The 22,448-nt window shown below is 40.8% G+C and overlaps 1 protein-coding gene across 2 annotated transcripts in view; it reads left to right on the top strand.

The window, feature by feature from the left end:
* doc2d (double C2-like domains, delta) overlaps positions 1-22,448 on the top strand; it is a 76,552-nt gene that overhangs the window by 40,717 nt on the left and 13,387 nt on the right. For both annotated transcript variants that reach the window (XM_061059585.1, XM_061059577.1), the window contains exons 4-8: positions 534-608; positions 6,970-7,079; positions 19,014-19,140; positions 19,434-19,490; positions 20,263-20,387. In XM_061059585.1, coding sequence (XP_060915568.1) covers positions 534-608; positions 6,970-7,079; positions 19,014-19,140; positions 19,434-19,490; positions 20,263-20,387 — 494 coding nt within the window. The remainder of the gene's footprint in view (positions 1-533; positions 609-6,969; positions 7,080-19,013; positions 19,141-19,433; positions 19,491-20,262; positions 20,388-22,448) is intronic.

Genomic DNA, 22,448 nt, shown 5'->3' with positions numbered 1-22,448 from the left:
TGTCTGTATGTATCCAACTTTGGCAGCCTCTATGTGTGTGTGGTTGTGTAATCCCCCTCGAAGGCCCAATCAAGACAGTTCTCTTGTAATGCTTTTAAGTCGGCACAAGACGTCAGACGGCTTTTTCCTGAAGTAACGTGTTCACCACACACCCTCAGCAGCTTGTTAATTCAACACAAAATCATCTCATTGCTCCATGAAATGTTGGAGATGTTACTTCCCGCTGCTGCAGACACATTTGGTATGGCCATTGTACAAGGACACCAGCCTTGCATTACTCGTTGTGTACTGCCACATGATGTTAATTATGTAAAGCTCGCCGAATGGTTCCCCTGAGGACAACACAAAGGAGAAAACAGCAGTATGGAAAGAAACACCCAGAGGAAATGTAACTAGTACCATATAAGAAGTCTGCCATACTCACTGTCTTCTTCAAACCCTGTCAGATGTGTGAAGTGTTTGAGGGCCATGATGACGTCAACTTTGACGCGATGTGTTATTGTGTATCTGTGTGTTTCTGCTTGTGTCCACAGGGACTGAAAGCCATGGACTCCAATGGGCTGGCAGATCCATACGTCAAGCTTCATCTTCTCCCGGGGGCTAGCAAGGTCATTACTCCAACCTTACCTCAGTGGCAATTAATGTAACATGCAACCACACTGGGCTGTCCCACACACTAGCGTTGCCTCAAGAAAGTCCCACAGCACACAGAAACAGCTGGAAACAAAGCAGATTATAGGAAACATTTCATACATTATTTAACGTAAGAAAACATACAAAATATATCACTATTCTTTGTAGAAGTAGGCTCAGATTCTTGTTTTTTTTTTGTCTATTGAACACAAAGAAAGTCACAAAGTATTGCAGAAACCGCATTGATTTAAGCTGTTGAGCAGGATTGCGGTTGCTTACTGCTCAGTGTTGTCCGTCCTTTGCTCTGCTTTATCGAGCACAAACATGTTCTGCTCTGCTGCTCCTCTCTTGTCTTGTTTTCAGCTCAAGCAGCAGGGAAGATAAGTCTCGCCACAATAGCGAACCCTATGTCAGAATGCAACCTGTTGTCGGCCATTTTGGCTCAAGGTTGACAAGAAATGAGGTTATGATCGAGCCAAGACGGGTTGAGTGAGGCAACTGTCTGAGGTCTAAGGTGCTAACAATAAAAACGTCTGGGGTATTTTTTTTTTTTATCCTCCAGCCTTCCTCTGTCTGTCTTCCCTCCTGTTGTTATCGCTCTCCTTTACCCATATCTCTGTCTATATCTCACTATCCGGCTGTGACCCTCGTTGACCTTGAAATACCAACAGTGTGGGGAGAGAGAGAGAGAAGGGAGACAACCGAGAGGGAGGAAAAGGGGGAAAAGGGAGAGAGTGTAGAGAAAGAGAGGGAGGGAGAGACAGATGAGGGGAGGACAGCAGCAGGTGGTTGTCATGGAAACAGGGAGGATTGTTACACGGCTCACGTCAACAGGCAAGTGTTGATGGGGGGGGGGGAAGAGGGGTGGTAGAGGTGGTGGTGGTGGGGGCGCAGAGAAAGCGTCAATGAGTAGGTAAGTGCCCATGAACAGCCGTGTGTTAAATACCCACCAGACGGGGGGGCCACGTCACTTGAAAAGTGGGACCGTACACATGTAGAAGTGAGGATGACAGATGAACACTCGCACACCTTCTCTTGTCCGCATTCAGACTCAGCATGCAAGCATTACAATGAATAATCCAAAGCACAAAAGGTTTCAGTTTCTGCAAGATTGAGTTGTCAAAATACAGAGAGCAAAGGCACACAATGAGGTCCCACTCATTTCCCTTCTCTCTCAGCCTCACATCCTATTGCACACCAGATTCCACCAAGTATACAGTCAGGCATCCTCTCTTGTGATGTCAAACACACACTGTAACACATGCAGCACATGACCTTGCAGACACATGCTAAGGCTTTAGTCACAGTCACACAGAGAGATGCTCTCGTCATCTGTCTCTCCCTCTCGACCCCCCCCCCCCCCCCCCCCTCATTCTCACACACAAACATGCATTGCACACAGTAGTTGCCAGCGCTTTTTTATGTTCATTGTTGTTGTTTTTTTTTAATCCTAATCGAGGTCCATGGCAAATTCACTCACAGCCTGAATCCTCAGCGACATCTCTGGGAAAAAAAGAGATCAAGAGAAAGGGAGTGTGAAATACATAAGATCCATGAAGACAGATGGAGAAAAAGAAGGAGAGCGTGATGGACAGATGGAGGGCTCAAGATAAAACATTTAGAAACAGATGCAAAAGCACAAGTGTGGAGGGAAAATAGAGGCAGGGAGGGACAGAGGGCAATGAAGAGGGAACTGGTGTTTAAAGTGTAGATGTAGCAGTAAGAAAGACTTGTGCTTAGAAAGCCAACCCAATTCAGTCAATGAGGGCTTTTGATTTGTTGTGAAATAGTTGTTTTGTCAAGTTGTGCTGGCACACATGAAGCTGTGAAACCCCTCAAGTCGTGACTGTGCCTGTACACAGCTCCACCTGCACATTAATGAATCAAACAAATGACATGAATCGAAAACATTTGTTCCCTTCACAGAGCAAGCTCTTGAGGGCTGACTCATGAAGATAAGCCAAAAGTTTCGAGCGGAAAATAGAGATTTAAAAGAGGACAGTTAAGGGAGAAAAGGGAGGAAGATGAAAGGCAGCAAAGGCAGAACAATGGGATGTGGGGACAAAAACAGACCAAGTAAAAGAAGATGGAAGGGACGGTTCAGCATCAGGCCCTCAGGCACAAGCAAGAGGCTGACTTCGGCAGAAAAAAAAATAGAGGGAGAGAGAGAGATGAGGTGTTTATCTGCAAAGCTTCAGACACCAGCAGGACTATTTGGAAAGGACAACATATACACTTTCTTTTCAAGCTGGAAATACACAGTCTCTGAATAAGATAATACATACACACTAGTATTAGAAGAACCAAATAAAAGTACCAATACCATTCGGTCAAATGTAAATCTGCCATTACATTTGGTATGCCTACCAAATGTACTTCCTGAAAATATCAAATAAAAATGATTAGTATGCAGGGAGAATGGCTCTGTGTCAGCTTTATAAACTTTGTAACTAATGCATTACATTTTCCTGTTGCTGAAGAGAGAGGGATGTCTGCACTACCTTGCGCCAGCTGCCCAGACAAATGGATGGATGGGTTGATGCATGAAAATGTGTGCAGCATTTCAATGTTACTGGTAGAGCTGGAGAAATTCTTAAACGTTATATATGCTGTTGGATATTTCCATTGGTAAGGCTGCCAAAGCCCTGCATTTTCTCACCGTCAAAGAACCCCATGAAAAGACCAAAATAAACAATATGCTAGTCCTTTTCTCAATCCTTTCGCACTTCTCAGTGCCAATCTGTGGCACACATCCATGAGCCGATTTATTCCTACAAAAGATGTAAATCTTTAAAAATGGGTCAGTCCTTAAAAAGAAGATAGAGAAGTCCCTTAAGAACAAGTGTTAGGATTTAGGGAGATCTATTGGTAGCAACAAAATATTTTTTGGGTAGGAATATCTTTAATAGTGTAAAACCACCTAAAAAAGGAATTGTTAAGGTTTTTTCTTTTACCTTAGAATAAGCCCCTATTAAGACAGTCCAGAGAAATTTCCATGTTGCACCACTAAGTCTCTTCAGTTGCCCGTATCCAAACACTGGCTTTTTTTTTTTCTGGCCACCATTGGTTCTCCTACACACATGGAAGAAAAAGTTTCCAATTGCATCCCTATTGCTTTGTTGCAAACTGCAACCACACCACTGGATGCCCCTAAATCCTACAAGCTAGTCCTGTAAAGATGTAGTTTTTATCCAAGCTCATAATGCATTATCATTTCCTTAAGACATGGATTCTGGGCATATGTTTTCCAGACTTCAGGCGTAGCCAGCAGTTATTTAGATTTCTGTTTGGGATGATTTTTTGTTAGCCAAATGTTAGCCAAATATTTTGGCCCTCTGTGTAGTTTTTGGCACTTACTGGCTATCAGAGAGGTCTGTTGTCAAGCTTTTCCTGTAAGTGAGATCCTTGTATTTCTTTTATATTTTTGCACTTAGTGGATATACTGATTTTATCATACCTGGCTTGTTAGCATGACCATTGTTTTGAGATTGTGGCAGTCCAGAGTGACCTCAAGGTTATCTTAACTTATCTTTGATATGTATTTTACTCGGCAAGTAAGCTGCAAGTCTACTCATTCACAAAGCTGTCTTGGTTTCTTTAGTCTGATATATTATCAACTACAGTCCAACTCTGTGGGAAACACAAGGGTAAACTATGCGATTCACCTGCAAAGGAAATAGCCACGGGTATTGACTGTTAACCTTTAATAACTTGGCGTACGCTAAACTCTTGCTAGTTACTTTTGGCTCCATAAAACTAACATTTTTGCTGATCTTCTTTTCTTTTGGTAGTTGTCTCTGTGGCCTGTTGTTTCTCGGATGTCCCCTGTGATTCCTTTGTCTCTGATTTTTCCAGATATGTTGGGAAGTCCTTGTGTATATCTGGATTTAAACTAGCTCTTTAATTAAGCTAAACCATCCTTTTGCCTCTCTGCCCTGCAACCGAGCGAGCATTAAGGATCTGCGGATCCTAAATGACAGTATCTGTTTGAGGTTTATGCATCTGTGTGTAGGCTTGGGGGCTTGTCTCCCCTCCAGAACCGGACATTTCACTCCTGTGCAACCTTCTCTCACAACTAACCCAACAGAGAAAACTCACCTTAGTGACAATGAACTGATAACTTTTTCATATTGAGGCACTGGTTAGAGATGACAGGGCTGCAGTATATGATATGAATGGACCCATACAATCTGGAATACATGTGCACAGCTTAACATCTAAATCCTGCCATGGGGGATTCAACATCTGAGTTTCCTACCAGCCATAATTTAGGAACAATACACAAGATGCCCTGTCCCGCAAGTTCTGTTCCAAGGACACATTTTATAAGCCAGTGATATTCAGAAACTTCTTGCAACACAAATTAAGCAGTTACTTACTAAAGACGCAGCTTGCAGTGGTGATCCTGTTAATCCCTTTTTTGTCCCAGCTCAGATTGGCAGCACTCAGCGGAGGCAGTCCTCAAAGCCTGTCCTCTCATCCAGGTTGAATCTACACTGGTTGTCCTTTAATGTTTTCCGGTTGGCTTTGATTAAACAAGCCAACTTTGAGTGTATTGCCCAGTCTGCTCTCAGCACAAGAATTCCTGCCAGGCCAGAATTGATGGGGAAAGGGCAGCTGCCCAGCCAGATTTAATGCTTTTTTCATAGCTGTCTTGGGTAATGATCATATACATGAGCTCACCGCATCTGAGGTGATTCTGTATCATTACCCACCAATGTGTACAAGTGAGAATCAATGTTTATATTTATACATCAGCCTAATTACAATTTAGAGATCTGCACTGCAACACAGCATACACTGGCGGGGGACTGGGTTTAGGTATTGCAAGTGTAAATGTTACTGTTTGTTGTACCACTAGTGTTTTATCAGGCACAGGATGGTTTAGGAAAACGGTCTGTGTGGAGAACATGCAAGTACAGCTAATAATCCCCTCTAAGGTGTTGTTTCTCAACACACCAACTGCGTTCTCGCTTCTCATGTTTCTAGTCAGACCGTAAACAAAAGCAACACAGGGAAACGGAAGTCTTGGCAAGAACTTCCTCATTGCTAAACGATGGTTAGACTAGAAGCAACGTAAAGTTGGCAGTCACTCCCATAAGCTTAATCGTCACCTGCTGATAAGTTCCCACATTGATATCTGTCTTAACCATACATTTTAAATTAATTAATATAATATTATTTCTTAGAAATATAATTTCAGGTTCACATCAGTTTTTATTCTTTACAGTCAGTTCAATAATACACCTTTTTTTCTCATACCATGAAGATTCATCAGATGTTTTTTTCTTATAGCACGCTAACTCTGGAAAGTTCAGTTGTGAGCATGATCAAGATAGTTTCGGACTTATAATTGGATTTGGTCTTTAAAAAGGTTTTTTTTTTACATTTAAGGAGATTTATTGACATAGACGTTCTTTGTATATTTTATATATTGATTGTTTGAAGTGAACTCAAGTACAAAGCCCCTCAAAAATGACATTAGTTAAGTTAAAATTATCCACTACTAGTAGCCCCTTCCACAGTACAGAGCAGCCAATTAGCTTTAACTTTGGCTCCAGGGGGCTTTCTTGACTCATATTATTGTAAGAAAATGTACATAACTTCAGCTTTTAAACCAGAAGTTTGGCTTCAAAAGTGTTTAGTGCAGTAATTCAAATTCTACGGAGTCAGTAAAATGCAACTTAATAGGACACGAGCCCTATACCTTTAAGGGTTTTTATCCACATTACAATACAAACACAAGAAACTCCAAATGAAAACCCAAACAAGATGAACACATCCTTAAGGCAACATTTGGAAATGAGACAGCAAGTGGCTGCAATCTTTATTTATGGATGGGGAAGCTTTTAAGGGCTCATGGGCATTTCCTCTCTTAGAAAGCTTTAATTTTTCATGCCCAGTGTGTTGAGCAATTTAATTGGCTGCTGTGTTGTGTTGTGTTTGAGCCACAGTGCTTGTTTTTGAGGTCTGGCTAGTGCTAATGTGCTGTCTTATCAAGTTGAGGAGCAGACAGACGGACAGGTGAGGCGAGGGAAGCCTGGCGTCCTCGCTCTCTCCTCTACAAAGTATGCAGCAGATGTCTGCTATTTCCTGAGGGACAGAGATAAATGATGTTTCTTCACTCCTTCTCTCTCTCCGCTTCTTTTTTGATCTTTTAGTATCACTCGTTTTGCTTCTTTTTTCATGATCTTTCATTCTCTTCCTCTCATTCTGATCTGACGAGTTTGCTCCTTCACCCTTAAGACATTGCTCATTCCTCTTTTCTTCTTTTGATCCATCCCTTACCATAATTTTCATATTTTTCTGTCTTTTTTTTTTTTTTTATCTCCTCAGGCAAACAAGCTACGCACAAAAACCTTGAAGAATACACTGAACCCAGTGTGGAACGAAACACTGGTGTATCATGGAATCACGGCAGCCGATATGACCACCAAAACACTCAGGTAGGTGTTCAGCTTGGAATGTGGCCAGCAATTTTAGCACTAAACAACCAAAATGACCCGGGGTCTTATCTATGAAACTGGTGTATGAAACTGGAGTACGACACTTCCCACACAAAGTTTGCGATACATAAAAACAAACCTGATGTGTCATGTGTGCACTAGTAAGCAAACTCTGAACCATACATACATACATTTTGGAGGCAGAGGAAACTGGCGAGACAGATGATGAGGTGGTGAATTAAAGCCAGAATGACTATTGATGCCTCTTCGATTTCACTAAACTATCATAGTCAGTCAAACCAGCAATTTCATTTATAGACGTGCATGTGGTAAGCTGTTTTCTTAACTTTCAAACATTCCACCACATTTTTCATCAGCATTGTCTTACCTTCATTAAAGCGGAGTGTAGAGGACTGGACTGGACTGTATAACTGTAGAAAGTAGGCTAACACACAATAGTTTTGATTAAAATCTTTGATGTGATTCTTAGTTTTAATAGATACTGCTCTGCTGTAAGACACAGACTTGGAGGTGGCTGTTAAACACGTTTTGACTTCTCGTCACGCAGCACATCCTGCACCAAATTTTTCTGTAAATGAAGTGTGGAAGATATGTCAGGGCATCACTCACACAATCATTTGAGTTTACCACGTTGCAAACAATTAAACGCTTTGATATAACATGAATGTATCAGTGTGGGTCCTGCACACATATTAACACTGTAGTGATTGTGCGTAATGATAAACAGTTGATGTGTTGGCACTGTATGAATGCAGCAGCAACGTGGTGTTCTCTGATTTTTCTGGTGGTGTTCTCTGAAGTTTGTAAATTCTAAATGGACTTGAGCTTGTAAAGCGCTTTTCTAGTCTTCTGACTATTCAAAGTGCTTTTACACCTACCCATTCACACACTGATTGCAGAGGCTGGACTTTCAAAAGTAATAAATCCCATTCATATGCCGACGCCTAAGCAGCAGGAGCAACTAGGTGTTAAGTGCCTTGCCTAAGGACACATCGGACATTTAGCTGCAGGAGCTGGGGATCAAACCCCCAACCTTCATGTTGAGACAATGGACTCCACCAACTGAGCCACAGCTTTTTGGGTCGAGGTCGGATTCAAACCCGTGGCTGCTGTGATAAGGTCTGTCGCCTCTGCTAATGGGATGGGTGACAGAACCGCTAGGCTATCTGATGCCCCACGCACGTTTAAAAAAAAAAAAATCAGAATTCCCTTTTTTGTGCCGCCGATTTTCGGGTATTTTTTTTTTTTTTTTTACCTATAGATGACGATCGCTGCTTCGAGTTCTCCAGTGAACATACCAGCAGCAGTCTTTGCCTCCTAGTGGGCTTCCCAGGTCATTGTTGCAGCCAGACAACTGTTCCACTCGCTATTGCTGCAGTAACTGCTCAGGTGCTGGCTGTGCGGTGAGTCTCCACCCCCCCCCCTCCTGCTGTGTTCTCCATACGGACTGATTGAGGTCAAGCGTAGCCATCTTGGCCCAAAAAACTGTGACACACTCGTGTCGTCCTGCATGTGTGAGTGGAATCAGAGACAGGGCTTACATGTGTTTTGTTTGTGAACGTGTGCGCTGCATACTATCAGTGTCAGTTTGCTCAGCGGATTCATAATAGGGTTGGATGTTATTGTTTATCTTCAGGAAACAAAAGCACATAGACACTCTCATATACACACCCACATACACAAACATACACATGAATCTCATCTTCCCAAAATGCAGCCAGTCAGGTGTGTGCTTATTCTCTTGTGTGTATGTCAAGGACAATAACTGGCAAGAAAGATCATGCATGGCCCCTCCTCTGCATGAAGAGGAAACACCAACATACACATGTGCAAACAACACACGTCCTTGAGCTTTTGAAAACACACTCATTAAGAGGAAAACATTTACTCTCCTTCCCTAAACACACACACACACATACGTTCACAAACAGCAGCTTGAGGAGAGTCCCCTCAAACTAGAGGAAACCCACCTGACCTCTGTTCAAGGACATAGCCAACAGACACACACCAGCACGGGGGCTCTGGGAAGCCGAAAACGAGGAGGAGGAGTGTGACCAGTGTCGAGCTAGAGATGAAGAGAGGGAGAGAAAGAGAGAAGTGACTGCCAAGATCAACAAAGAGAGCAAGAGAGAGAGCGTGAATGATGTCAAGTGACAGATAAGGCAGTGTGGAAGAGGAAAATAGGGAGTGCAAGATTGAGGAAGACGACAGAACGGAGGGATCGAGAGGATCCAAGGGTCAAGTGAAGGAGAGAGAGTGTAGTGAAATGGATAAAATGATGAATGAGGAAATTCACTTAGCTGAGAAAAACAGGGCGAGGGATGGGGAGGAGTTTATCCGAAAGGGGAGCCAAAAAAAAAAAAAAAAAACATATTGAGGGGAGTGGAAAAAAAACGTGTGACAGCAAGTGAATGAAACACTATGTGACAGAAAAGAAAGGGTAGAAAGCATAAACTCAGACAGGGGAAGAAAATCTGCTCTAGCTCTCTCTGGATGTGTCCAGGCAGCAGCGAGATACCTCAGCCAATAGACAGACTTTGTTCTCATTACTCAACAGAAAGCGGTGAACAGTCAGAGAACGGAGGAAACACGGAGGGATCCCTTGAGAGATGTTTACTCACTTGGTTGTGCCCTGCTGCACGCTGCTCTACTGCTCCCAGTGTGGTGCAAAAGAGGAGATGCTGTGTACACTCATAGCACTGGAAGGCAGGAGGACTTAGTCCAGATTTAGCCTCCCTTTCGCCCCGCCTTAAGACATGGACTCTTAGAGCTTATAGTTAAACTGGACAATACTGCTGTCAGAGCAACTCATTCCTGATTGGAGGAATATGTATTAAATGTGAACAATGGTTATTTAGACATATTTCAATCCTGGTGGCTCTTGCAACACTGGATCATTTTAACTGCAAGTGCCATGTAATAATACGATGGCAACAGTAACCCTTGACAGCAGCAGAAGTGCAATTGGTTGATCCGTTTACAGCACAGCCAAAAATCGCCTCTTATTTCATTTTTAAAGAAGTCAATCAAAAATTGCATTCTGGTTTCATGCGGACCCAGTTACTTGAGTTATCTTACAAAAGAAGTCCGAGGTAGGGGAGGGACAAAATATGGATGAAGCTTAATGTCATCATCCTGATGTTCTTTTTTTTTTTTTTTTTTTTTTAAAGCTGGTGCCAAATATCGCTGTCTTAATTCTAAAATGTATGGCTGTAAACAGAATTCAATTTTTCTCACAGCGTCATCACCACTTCATGACTCCCCATGGCGGTGCTTATGACATAATTGAGGGTTACTTGAACAGAAGTTAATGATCCAGAGAAGAAGACAGCAGGATGATGGGGAACAGAGTTGGAATGACGTTAAGAGATGGAGCATGATAGGAGACCAAATATCAGTGAATCAATACACTCACCCTGCACGTTACCTTTTTAGGGGCATTTCATATTCTTTAGTTTATCAATTATTTGGATGAATTGTTATTGAAATGAACAATAATAATAATATTGCAATGCAGCAATATTATTATTATAATTGTTATGTTATTGTATCAGCGCATTTTGACTTCATCTAACAGCTCAGGTGGTCCACTTCTGGAAGAATGCATAAAATTCCCATAGTTGTTTCGTATATAATTTTTTGTTATTGTACTGTAGCTTGGATTTCTATGCTTTCAGTTTGAAGAAGCTCCAGTTTGAGGTGTTTGTACTCCATACAACTCTGAAATAGTGTTGAGAGAGTGAAAACTTAACCATGAGGCTGTAAGCTATGGATCTATTTGAATTCTTTTTTTTGTGATCAACTTTTTAATTTCCTTTTATAACAGACAGAGTTACAACAATCATAAGACAAAAAGTAAGAAGACAAAAAAGTGAAACATAAACCCTGTGGCGTTCCCTCCCTCCCCACCCCATAGGTCTCTATTATAAATAAATACTGTGTGCAGGGAAAACAGATTCCAGAACATAGATAAAAAATAAAATAATAATATCGCGCTTACAGCAGTTTGTTAATTCTTTCTAGCATCGATTGCCATGCTGAGATGGTGACCAAATGATCAGATCTCAAATGATCTATTTGAATTCTTAACAGAGATGTGTCTCCGTCTCCTACCTAGGGACTGAAGATGTAAATTAGCTCAGAGCTAACTCTGGTACAGCTAAGTGGCTGAACACTGTACCTGTCAATATAAACAAACAAATAAATAATAAATAAAACTGTGCTGGCTGACATTACTCCATGATCTCATGTACAGTAATTTCCAAATGCTTCTGTAGGCATGCTAGTGTCGGTATGACGGATTCCACGACAACCATAACAAACTACTACTGTTCATAAAGCTCTATTGCTCTATTGATTAAAAATGGTGCTGGATTTCATGACTGTCTTAAATACTACATCTTTAGGCATTTTATCTAAGTTTGATATTTGAGCCAACATCTTACGAAGGGATAAAAGTGCAGTCAAAACCTTTTAAAAACTGAAAAACAAAAAATTCTAGGGGCAACATATGCCGTAATAGAAGACTCATGCAGTACAGAATGACATGATTGGTGTTGTATAATTATACATTAATTTGTTTGCTATGTAATTGCTCATTTGCAGCTACAATGATTATATAAAGCCATTAAACCGTGACAAAATGCACTTAAAGGGAAAAGGACTGCTAAACAGAAGCTGGTTATGAAACAGCCTGGAGGGCAAAAATATCTCAACATTGTAACCACTTTTACAATTAAAAGTTAAATTATGTTTATAACAAACTGTTATATTAAAAATGGGTCTAATGAAGGTAATAAAGTTGATCTTCATACTACAAGTGTTGCTGGAGCATTTTGACCTTTACAACAAACTATCCGTCAGTTGATTTCATGATAACGTATCCTTCAACTGGTGCAGCGAGGTGTGGAAAAAAAAAAAAAGGTTTCTTTCTGGTCCGATTCAGTGGCTGGTTCAGATGAGTTTTATTTCACTGCGCAGGAGAGAGAGATGGTCACAGGGAGAACCACTGTGGCTCAAGTGAGCTCAGGTCAAAGTATATCCAGGTTTACAGAAACAAAGGCTGATCATCAGGACACTACGTGGAAGAAGACACATTGTCTTTCTCTGAGGGGGGGGGGGGGGGGCAAAGTCACAAGAAGGTTAAAGTTAGGTCTTCTACCCTTTCTTTTCTGTCAGACAGTGTTTTAAGTCTATTCAGTCATTTACAATGGGTATGTAAATCTCATGATTGATTTCATTAGTGAATGAAAGGAAATGGGTTACTTGGGAAATCATCAATACCTTGATTAACACTTCAAATGGGAGAACAAAAGAGTAGGATATACAGCCTGCTGTGGCTACGTAACTCAAAATTTAGGTATTACAGTTAAATCACAAGAGAATTAAACAAAAGTTATTAAACAAATACAGAATTACAGCTTTAATTACTCCATTACTACAGCAAATAAACTCCATCTTCGCAGGTTATTTAGTCTGTTATTGTATCTTATTTTATTTATATTGCTTAAAAAATAACATTTGACCTTCCTCTAGTTTGCTTGTTTAATTAGTGTTGATTCGAGCTGCCTCTGATTTCTATAAAACACAAGAAAAAGCAAGAAAACTGCACTGGGAACCAGTAGATGTTTCGATCTTATTTGAAGACTGAATATGAGACCAGTTGACTTGGCTGAAGATTTTTTGTTTTTTCAAGATTTATTTGGCCATTTTTGCCTTTATTGGATAGTAAAGCTGAAGAGAGACAGAGAAAGCTTTGGAGGAGAGATTGGGGGATGACATGCAGTAAAAAGCCCAGGTCGGATTCAAACCCAAGGATTATAGCCTCTTTTACAGTACATGGGGTGCGCGACATAACCACTCGGCTACCAGTTCCCCCTGAAGAGTGTTTTTTACTGCAGTGAGGTCGACATGGTTTTGATATTAAGCCCACATTCATCAACAGTGTCTAACGTTCTTTCACTGCCTTTTGGCAAATGTATAATTATTTATTCAGTGATAATGTGGTGCCTCAATCCTTCTCTTTATTCAGATGACAGAGCATATTTAAGTGCTTAATAAACCAAAAAAAAAAAAGATGAAGGGAATTGTTTTTCATTAACTTTTGGAAGAAACTCATCTCTAAGACTCCTTGTGGCTTTTATGACCAAAACAAATATTAAGCAGCAATTTAACAGAGGAGGGATGGAGCGTTGCGGAGGTGTTGTGATATGAGGTGGCATCGAGATGTGCTGTGTGTGTGTGTGTGTGTGTGTGTGTGTGTGTGTGTGTGTGTGTGTGTGTGTGTGTGTGTGTGTGTGTGTGTGTGTTAAAGGACTACCAACATGATGTCAGTGCCAGGTCTAGTCACACTCAATTTCTCTCCTCTATCTCTCCGTCCCTCTGTCAGCCTTTGTAATAGACTGTCCTGTGCTGTGGGGAGATGGGGACAAATCTAGAACTTGATTCTGTATTGGATGGATGGGCGAGGATGAGATTGGCTACAGGATGCCTCAGGTGCGATGTATGGTCAGTAACTGATATGGTCAGGTGTGAAAAAATAATCTTTCATTATGAGTTAGATGTCAGGGTGAGATGGATATTTTTGATTGGGTTTGCTTGATTTTTTTTTTTTTTTCCCTGCATGCTAGAAGTATTTTTGTGCGGATGGCGATTGTCGCTCAGATGGTAGTTTCACCAGTTTCCCAGAATAAAGAAAGCTAAAATGTTAATGTATATTGAATGGATTTCTTTTCATTCCAATCCGTACAGACCTTCATGTTCCCCAGAGGAGGAATCCCTCTGACTTCTGTGATCCTCTCACTTTTTTTTCTTATGCCGCCATGAGGTTGACAATCGTGTCTTCAGCCATATTCAGACTGCCGTTTCAAGCCGCGTTTTTAATGTTTCCCCTTCAATCTGAATGCCGTGGAGGTGTAATGGGGGGACGAAGTGATCCCCACTCTGTACCATCTTCGGAGGTAGTAACATTGGCATTACAGAGGCCAGACGGTTTCAGTGTAGAATGCAGCGCTATGAGTGTGACTGTGTGCTCCTGCTGCCGTGCTTCTGCAACACCGTAACACAATATGGATTTATAGACCGGGACACCAATATTACGTTGTTGCGGAATCAATATGAATGTACAAAGAAAGTTTGACGGCTGAGCCTTTTAAAAAAATTTTTTTATCAAAGGCTTGATCATAAAACAAAAACTGTAATCATCAGGTGAAAATTGAAATTTATCCGACGATAAATACCTTGAAATCTAATCAAATTCCCTTCAGTCTCAGCTGTACTTAGCTTTCTAATGATGATAATAAAGATAGTTAGTATGGAATCTGCCTTATGTTACTATTGTTTCACACAGTCTCATAAAGTTGCTAGCATGATCGTAGAGTAATCAGCAATTACTAAGTGTTCAACAAAGTACTTTGTATTGTAAGTTGCCACGCACTCTATATAATATATACACAGTAATATTCAAACCTACATTTATGATCTGGTACTTTATGTGTACTATAGATAGTAACTTTTCATTTTGATTATTACTTTTCATACTTTAATTTAATTCTGGGCAACACAGAGTTTTCCCCAAATCTGAGAAAATGCCTTTTATCATATCAATCCCTTCAGCATTGGAATGAACTGCAACAGGGTTTAAGAGTCAAAGCATGCTGGAGTGAGGATTAATCAAAGGTATAATATCCTTACTGCAATGCAATGTCTCAGAAGGACTTCACCTTTCTGGAGTATTTTGTTGAGCTGGGTACCTTAACCTCCCAAATGTGTCCAACAATACTCAAAAATCTTTAAACCTTATTCAAGCTAATCTTACATTTACTTTAATCATCCGTCTTATGTTTGTACAAAATATTGAACACACAAGAGCAAACATCAGAGGAGACAGAAATAATCGAATAATACATTTTAAAGTGTGGCTGGAAGTGAAAAAATGTAACATGAATAAAACTTTGAATACTTAAGCTTGTAGTGACCAGGATTTATGACTGAGTGATGCCAGATTTTAATCTGCATAGTTTTTCACCAACGGGTCCCATCATCATCACTCTTTTAAAGGAAGAACGTGCGCCTTTTTGACCAGTAGATGTCACCCTTGAGCACCAGCATTAAACCGCTATTCTGAAGCCTCGGCTCTCCTTCAACTCCTCTCCACTCGCATTCGCACGATGTTATCAATTACAATGCACCATAATTAATTAGGCACCATTAAGTGCAAGCGGCGGACAAAATTGTCCTTTGCTCGAGCTGCAATTGCCTGTGGCCTGCATTGTTGTGTTAGCAGGCTAATGTTAGCACACCTTGGTTAGCACTCATAGCTTCACGTTGCACATAAATTGACACAGAACAACCGAGATCTAAACACACTTACATGACATCCAAACAAGCAGTGAGTAGGCTGTGTTCTTCTTTTCTCTTTTCTCTAGTTATTGACTCAAACAGCTTTATACACAAGGCCGTCCCGTCCATGTAAACATGATATAAGCACACTCCGACAACAGTCCAGCTGGCGAAATCACTCTTCTCACTCATTGTCGATAGTTATGACTCAGAGATATTTTCAGAGGACATACTTGATTTCTACTGTATTGATGTGTAAAATTCTTCTTTTAAATTGGGTTAATTGAGGGATGTGTAGAGCTAGTTCTTACATTCCCTGCATTAAGTTTGATACACAATGATCTCTGACTCAATGTAGACGCAATGAGTGCTAAAAAAGACCTGGCAATCTGATGTGACTCACAAGACAGATTCTGTTAATGACTCCACACCTAAATTAGCACCTCAGTTTTAACAGATACCACAAGGCTCTGCTTCTGCTTGCTTTAGAGGGTGAATCTAAAGCAGGAAAACTGTCGGATAGGGTGCAAGGAAACATATGGACCACTTGCACTGAAGAAGAGGAAGAAGCCAAAAGTTTGGGCGGAGCTGGTGTCACATTTCACAGCAACCTACATCCCACCAGAGACACCCCTACATGTATGACAGAGCAAAGGCACATAAATCATCTGACAGCCGTGGTCATGAGTCAGAGTTATTCTGAAGCCTCTGCTACAGATACTCATCCGTTCTGACTAAAAGGCTGCAACCAGCATGTCAAATGTCCAAATGTCAAAGGGACGGAAAGAGAACAGGAAGACAGGGAAGGTGTGTCTGTGTGTGCGCGTGTGTGTGTGTGTGTGTGTGAGTGTGTGTGTGTGTGTGTGTGTGTTGAAAGCCAAAGAGAGAGGTTGAGAGTACAGAGTGAAGAGCGGGGAAGAAATCAAGAGCAGTGACAGCCCATGTGGGAATTTTCGAGCACAGAGGGAATATTGTAGCAGGTGACGGGCTGTGAAGCCTGTACTGCAGCTGATGGAATATTCACTCTCCATCAAGCATCCCCATCAGCTTAAATAAGTGGGCCCCGTGGAGGAAATGATTTTACACAACCGGAGGAACAAAGAAGACAATAGTACTTTTACAGTGCGGGCTTCACGCTCAATAACATTTTATGTATGTAGAGCATTTTGCTTTAGAACTTGGAACATCTTGAACATTTCCGCACATAACACAACCTAAGGAACAGCATCTTTTCAATGCCATTCACCGACACTGTCAAAATGTACATCTATTTTATTTAATCAGGTCTTTGTCATACCCATGCTCTGCTTCGCGACTCAAATGAATCTTTTTGATTCGTCCTCTCGAGCCGACGTGAGGTTGACATTTTTGGGTTTTCCTTAAATGTCAACAACAACTTCCACTATTCAGCCAATGATGTCCAGCTTCAATAAAAAGCGTAACCACTGCAACCTTTTCAACTCTGCACAATGACTCGCTAAAGTTAATTCCGAGGTTGCGATCCAACTTCTTCCTCAGACTAAACTGTGAAAGATTGGACATCATCTTCATCATCAGCCCCACAGTCTGTCGATAACTTCAATCTCCCTCCCCACACATCTGAGTCATTTTTTTTCCACGGCAGATTCTCCTTTGAACATCACATCAATCAATTCACCAGAACTGACTTTTCTTTTTTTAATCTAAAGAACACAGCTTGTCTGTCGTCCATCACTCTTCTTCTCTGCTGCCAAAACTTTGATCCATACCTTCTTCACATCAAGAACCCACAGCTGCGTTACCCGCAACTGATTTAATTCACAGTCCTTCCCCTTCCTCATAAAGTTTTGACATCCACGCTCCCTCTTATCATACTAACATACTTATTAGGGGTGGGGTTCATATCTTCCCCCCCCCCCCCTCTGCCTCATCTGTACTTTTGCTGTACCCTGAAACTGCGTAGTGCACTTTGAAATACAAGTTTAGAGCTTACATTTAAACCCCAAAAGAGAATCTCAGGTTACTATATTAATCCTTGAAGGGAAATTCACTTTGCTTTGTTGAATTTTATTGATTAAATAAAAGCATAATTTGTTTTTAGCAGAGTTTGGTGTGAAAAAGCTAATGAAATGTAATGTTTAGTCCAGCCCTAATACTTATCATACTGGACTTTTCCCAAAAACAGCAGACACAGAACAAACAAGGCCACGTTGAACCTACTAATCATACTCACCTCTTCAGAAACCATTCATAATGTGCTGCTGTTACTCGTCATGTGTACATGGGTCAGTGTGTTGTAATCCATAACTTTGGGAGAATTTTCACTTTGTAATGTGTCTTTGATTAAAGGCGGCTGTGGCTCAGTTGGTAGAGTTAGTTGTCTCTCAACCAGGACGTGGAGGGTTCGATCCCCTGCCCCTGCAGCCACATGTCCAATGTGTCCTTGGGCAAGACACTTAACCCCAAATTGCTCCTGCTGCTTTGTCGTAGGCGAATAAATTATTTTATATACAGATTAGTTAAAACTGATGGACTCTGCCTAGCAGCCTCTGCCATTTACCCTTTAATTACATTTTTATTATAAATACATGATTATAATTTTTTGGTGGTAATAAGCGAACATTTTCATAACATTCACAATTCAGATTTCACTAATAGCGTGTTGCTTAAAGGATAGGGCAAAATATCGATACAGCAATGTATCGTGGCGCTGACTCTTAATAATATTATCAATTATACAACAGCTTTGCGATACATTCCACTTTTGTGTTGGTTTTCAAGCTTTTCTTGTCACTGATGTGATTGATCCTCTTCATGTTGTATAGTAGTAGATAGAGGTGTACTGAAGTGTGTCACAGTGTAAGAGGTGTGTTCTTCACTTCATGTGTGTAAACTTGATGACAGTATTAGTAATACTAACCAACATAATGCAGGCCAGTACAACACCAAAAGAAGAACACAAAAGTCACTTTTTTTTACAGGTACAACCTTAACTGAACAGCTGTTTGCTCTTGAATGCAGAATCCATTGCAGATTTGTTTTAAAGGATCACAGTAGATTGTACAAGTAACCTCATGAAGAGGCTGATTAGCGTATATAGTACATAATGTATGCACATGAATGCAAGTCCTTTTAATTCATTTTATACTTGTAAAACACATAATTAGGATCATTTCAAATCAGCCATATACAGATGGAAACTGATTACCTGCTTTAAGCAATGACTCTGCTTCTGCATGTTTTAATTAGGACAAATGAGTGGCTGATTTAGCAACAGCCAAGAAAGGAAATGATTGAAATCCTTTATGAACTCTTTTCCTCCTTCAGCAGTCACTCAACATGCTCAACATTCACGAGGCTGCTCCTGTGAAGCTGCAGAGAACTCGTCATGTGTTGCAGATGGAGGAGCCGATTGATTGTGCGGATGCACTTTGGATATATTTGGCAGCGTCGACGCCTGCCTTTAAATAATGAGCGGCGACAAAGCAGCAGCAGGGTTCAAGTTATCACTGACTCACCTGCTTCTTTTCTACTCCCCTGCTGCATGCGTGCCTCTGTGTGTTTGTGTGTGTGTGTGTATGTGTGTGTGTTAAGGCTTTGTGTGTGTGACATGGACAGACTCGGACGAAATGAATTCATCGGAGAGGTGAGGGTGGCTCTGAAGAAAGTGAGAGAGGGAGAGAACAAGCGCTACAATATGGGCCTGGAGAGAATTGCACAGGTACATACATTGTGTGTGTGTGTGTGTGTGTGTGTGTGTGTGTGCGTGCGCGCGTGCATGTGTGCGTGCGCATGTGTGCGTAGACTGCTCACATAAATACCAAATTGGTTTCTGTAGACGTATATCAAATAGTGTCCTATTTCCATTGTGCATGTTTGCCTGAGGACTATCACACATCAATTTCAAAAGCTGCGTTATAAAGTGTAATAGATATTCACCTGCAGGCTCTGTAGGCTATAACCATCATCTCTCTCTCTCTCTCTCTCTCTCTCTCTCTCTCTCTCTCATTTCAGAATAAAGAGGCTAACAATCAAATGGTGGAGCAGGGAGCGCCCGTTGCAGAGGAGGAGGTAAAACTATCATCAGTTTTATCATCAACAATCTTATCATCACCATTTTCAACCAAAACACGGCTCTGTAATTTCCTATTACTCTTTTTTTTTATTTGATACATGTTCTTATCTTTTTAGAAATACTTATCTCTCCTCCTTTTTTTTTTTTTTTTTTTTTTTTTCGCAAACCTCCAAAGGCAAAAGAAAGTTTAATTAGATGTTTTTAATCAGTATATGCACTGATCCATAAACTCTTTGGGGACCAGAGTGAAAGGAAACTCCTCACAGGACTCCTTGTAGCAACATGGTGTTAATGTCACCAGAGCTGCAGGTGTTTTTCTCCTCAGGTGCTCTTTATCTAAGGCCTCTTCATGGTTGTAGAGACAGGGGCTAATAGCTTTTGGTCTCTGATTAGACTCAGTTTATGGTTCAAACCTGCAGATTAAAAGACAAAGCGAGCTGTGTAGTTTTGCCAGGCTCAGATAAGGCCTTTAATTACAAGCTTTAATTTGAATATTCCTGCTGCCAAATAAGACACAAAAACATATCTCAGCTCCTACAAATGTTGCAGAAATCCCAACTAATTTATTCCAGAGCATGTTGTCAGTCTCTCCTTCATTTTTAATGGAGTTATGTATTAGAGAGACAACAAACTAAGAGACAAGTTTTTTTTTTTCCGAACTGTATTGACCCTGGCTCAGGATATCCCGTTGTGTACTCACTGAAGGAGGAAATGTCAGGTTGAAAGCAGGTGCTGCCTCCGACAGACTGTTTTTCTCTGTGTCCCCAGCGTGGTCGCATCCTGGTGTCATTGTGTTACAATACAGAGAAAGGCTGCCTACTGGTGGGGATCATACGCTGCGCCCATCTGGCAGCCATGGACTCCAACGGCTACTCTGACCCCTTCGTCAAAATGTAAGTCACGTCAGTTATTCATGAAAAAACCTGCTATACTACAAATTATGCTCATATGCAGGTATTCCACATCTGACATATCAGAGCAAAAACTGAGGTTGAATAGGTTGGCCTGATGGGTCAACCCTAGTTTATAGTAATTGAGAGTTAAAGCTACAGTAAGGATCTTTGAGCTGGTCGTGAAACACATTGGAATTAATACTGATGCTTTAATGCAGATGCCTTCAGTGACGATTATTATATGGTTATTTTAAATGCCTGTAAACGCTGTCAGAGGGTAGGAGTCAAACATTCTCGTTGAGTAATACATTTGAAAGAAGGCAGGATGTGATTTTTTTTTCTTAAAGATCAGCAGAGAAATATGAGGCACTGCTTTGTCCACAGGGGGCGCCAAAATCAACTCAAACTGAGAGTTTCTCACAGGACTGAAGCCATACAGTCGGCACCTGGAATTTCAGTGTTGTATAACTATAAAGGGATCTATGTCATTTGGCAGCGTCCCTCTGTTCCTTAAATCTACTAAAAGACTGCAGAGTTTGAAGTAATCATGACCAAAAGAGCCTCTATGATGAATAGTATGCATGATTAACTTTGTGGCCATGATCTTTTCTGACCTTTACTAATAATCTACATGTTCACAGGGGCCTGCCACTATTGAATATTGAAGGAACATGAAGTTTAAAAACTGTACCTAAAGCAGCTAACACGTTGCGGAAAGCCACAGGTGTCAATCAGATTTTGGAACAGTCATAATTTAAATATTTTAAGTGTATTCAAGGGTATGAGCTGTGCTGGTATCACTTTGCAGATTCTTTTTTCATCCACAAAAAAATGGGAAAAAAGCACTAAGTAGCATCTCACAAATTATTTAAACGATGAACCATAATACGGAATGAAATTAAAGGTTTGATCAAATATGGACAGATGACCTATGACCTTATATTGTTAGCTTGTTTTGTTAGCCATGATGGAGAAGGTTACTTAAATCTCAGAGAAGGGGATTTCCTGTACTCCCCCTTCTCATACTCCCCCCCCACTCTGTATTTGGCCAGTCAGTATTGACCCAACATCCCAATCCAATACAGACTGAATGTTTTTTTATACCCAAAGGTATTGTTAAATCATAGACAGATTAAAACTATAGCCAAGATGTGTTTGTGAAATTTGGATCTGCAACTTGTATTGTCTATGAGTACACATCAAAAGTCATTGGTTTGTACTAACAGGAATCCATCTATCATCTCAAATCGATTACATCAAATGCTAGTTTAATTTCCTTTCTCCCACCCTGATCAGTTCCTACTGTTTTTTTTTATTGGACAAGACATGCACAAACACTTCCAAACCAAGCATCTTTTAGTCTGCATACAGAGTGTATAACATTTGTCAATTCTCAAACTCTGCTTAGAGTAAGTGTTCAGCATGGACCCAAACAAGGTTAGAGGGCTCTGACAGCACTCATAGAACCCGGAGTTACAGAGAGTAACATTTGTTCTGTTTCACACAACACTTCACCCCTCGACCAGCTTGACAGGACTGAGGGGGCGGAGCCACCAGATGCCCTGCTCCGACACAAGCATGACACAACACCCACAGACCCAGGATATACAAGCGCGGGGGCGACCTAAATGTGAAGCCTCTATAAGACTGATGGAGATGGAGATGCACAACCATTAAACTCCCTCAGACACATGAGGATGTCTGATAGAGCAGCCGCCTGTAAATGGCCTGACACTTAAAATGTGAAAATGTAAAATGTCACTGCCATTGAGCAGAAACACAGTCTGACCAGTGAGCATCTCACACCTATCATGTAGCAGGGGGAAAAGGGAAAGTAGTTAAAAGCTGAATGAATTCACCCCTTATCAATTTGAAGGAAGGAAATGTACATTATATATATCTTGTGATCTTTTATCAACTAACCTTAAGTTGTTCCAGCTTCTCCTTTGCTGATGTTCTACGTTTTACATCATTGTAAACTGAATATCCTTGTTTCATTTATTTGTTTTATGAGTGGTTGAACAAATCAAAAGTTTAAAAAGATCTCACTTTTGTCTTGGA

This window comes from Labrus mixtus, chromosome 2, assembly GCF_963584025.1.
Source record: "Labrus mixtus chromosome 2, fLabMix1.1, whole genome shotgun sequence".
Taxonomy (NCBI): Eukaryota; Metazoa; Chordata; class Actinopteri; order Labriformes; family Labridae; genus Labrus; species Labrus mixtus.
The sequence above is the reverse complement of the archived record's forward strand: the minus strand, read 5'-3'. Positions and strand labels throughout refer to the sequence as shown.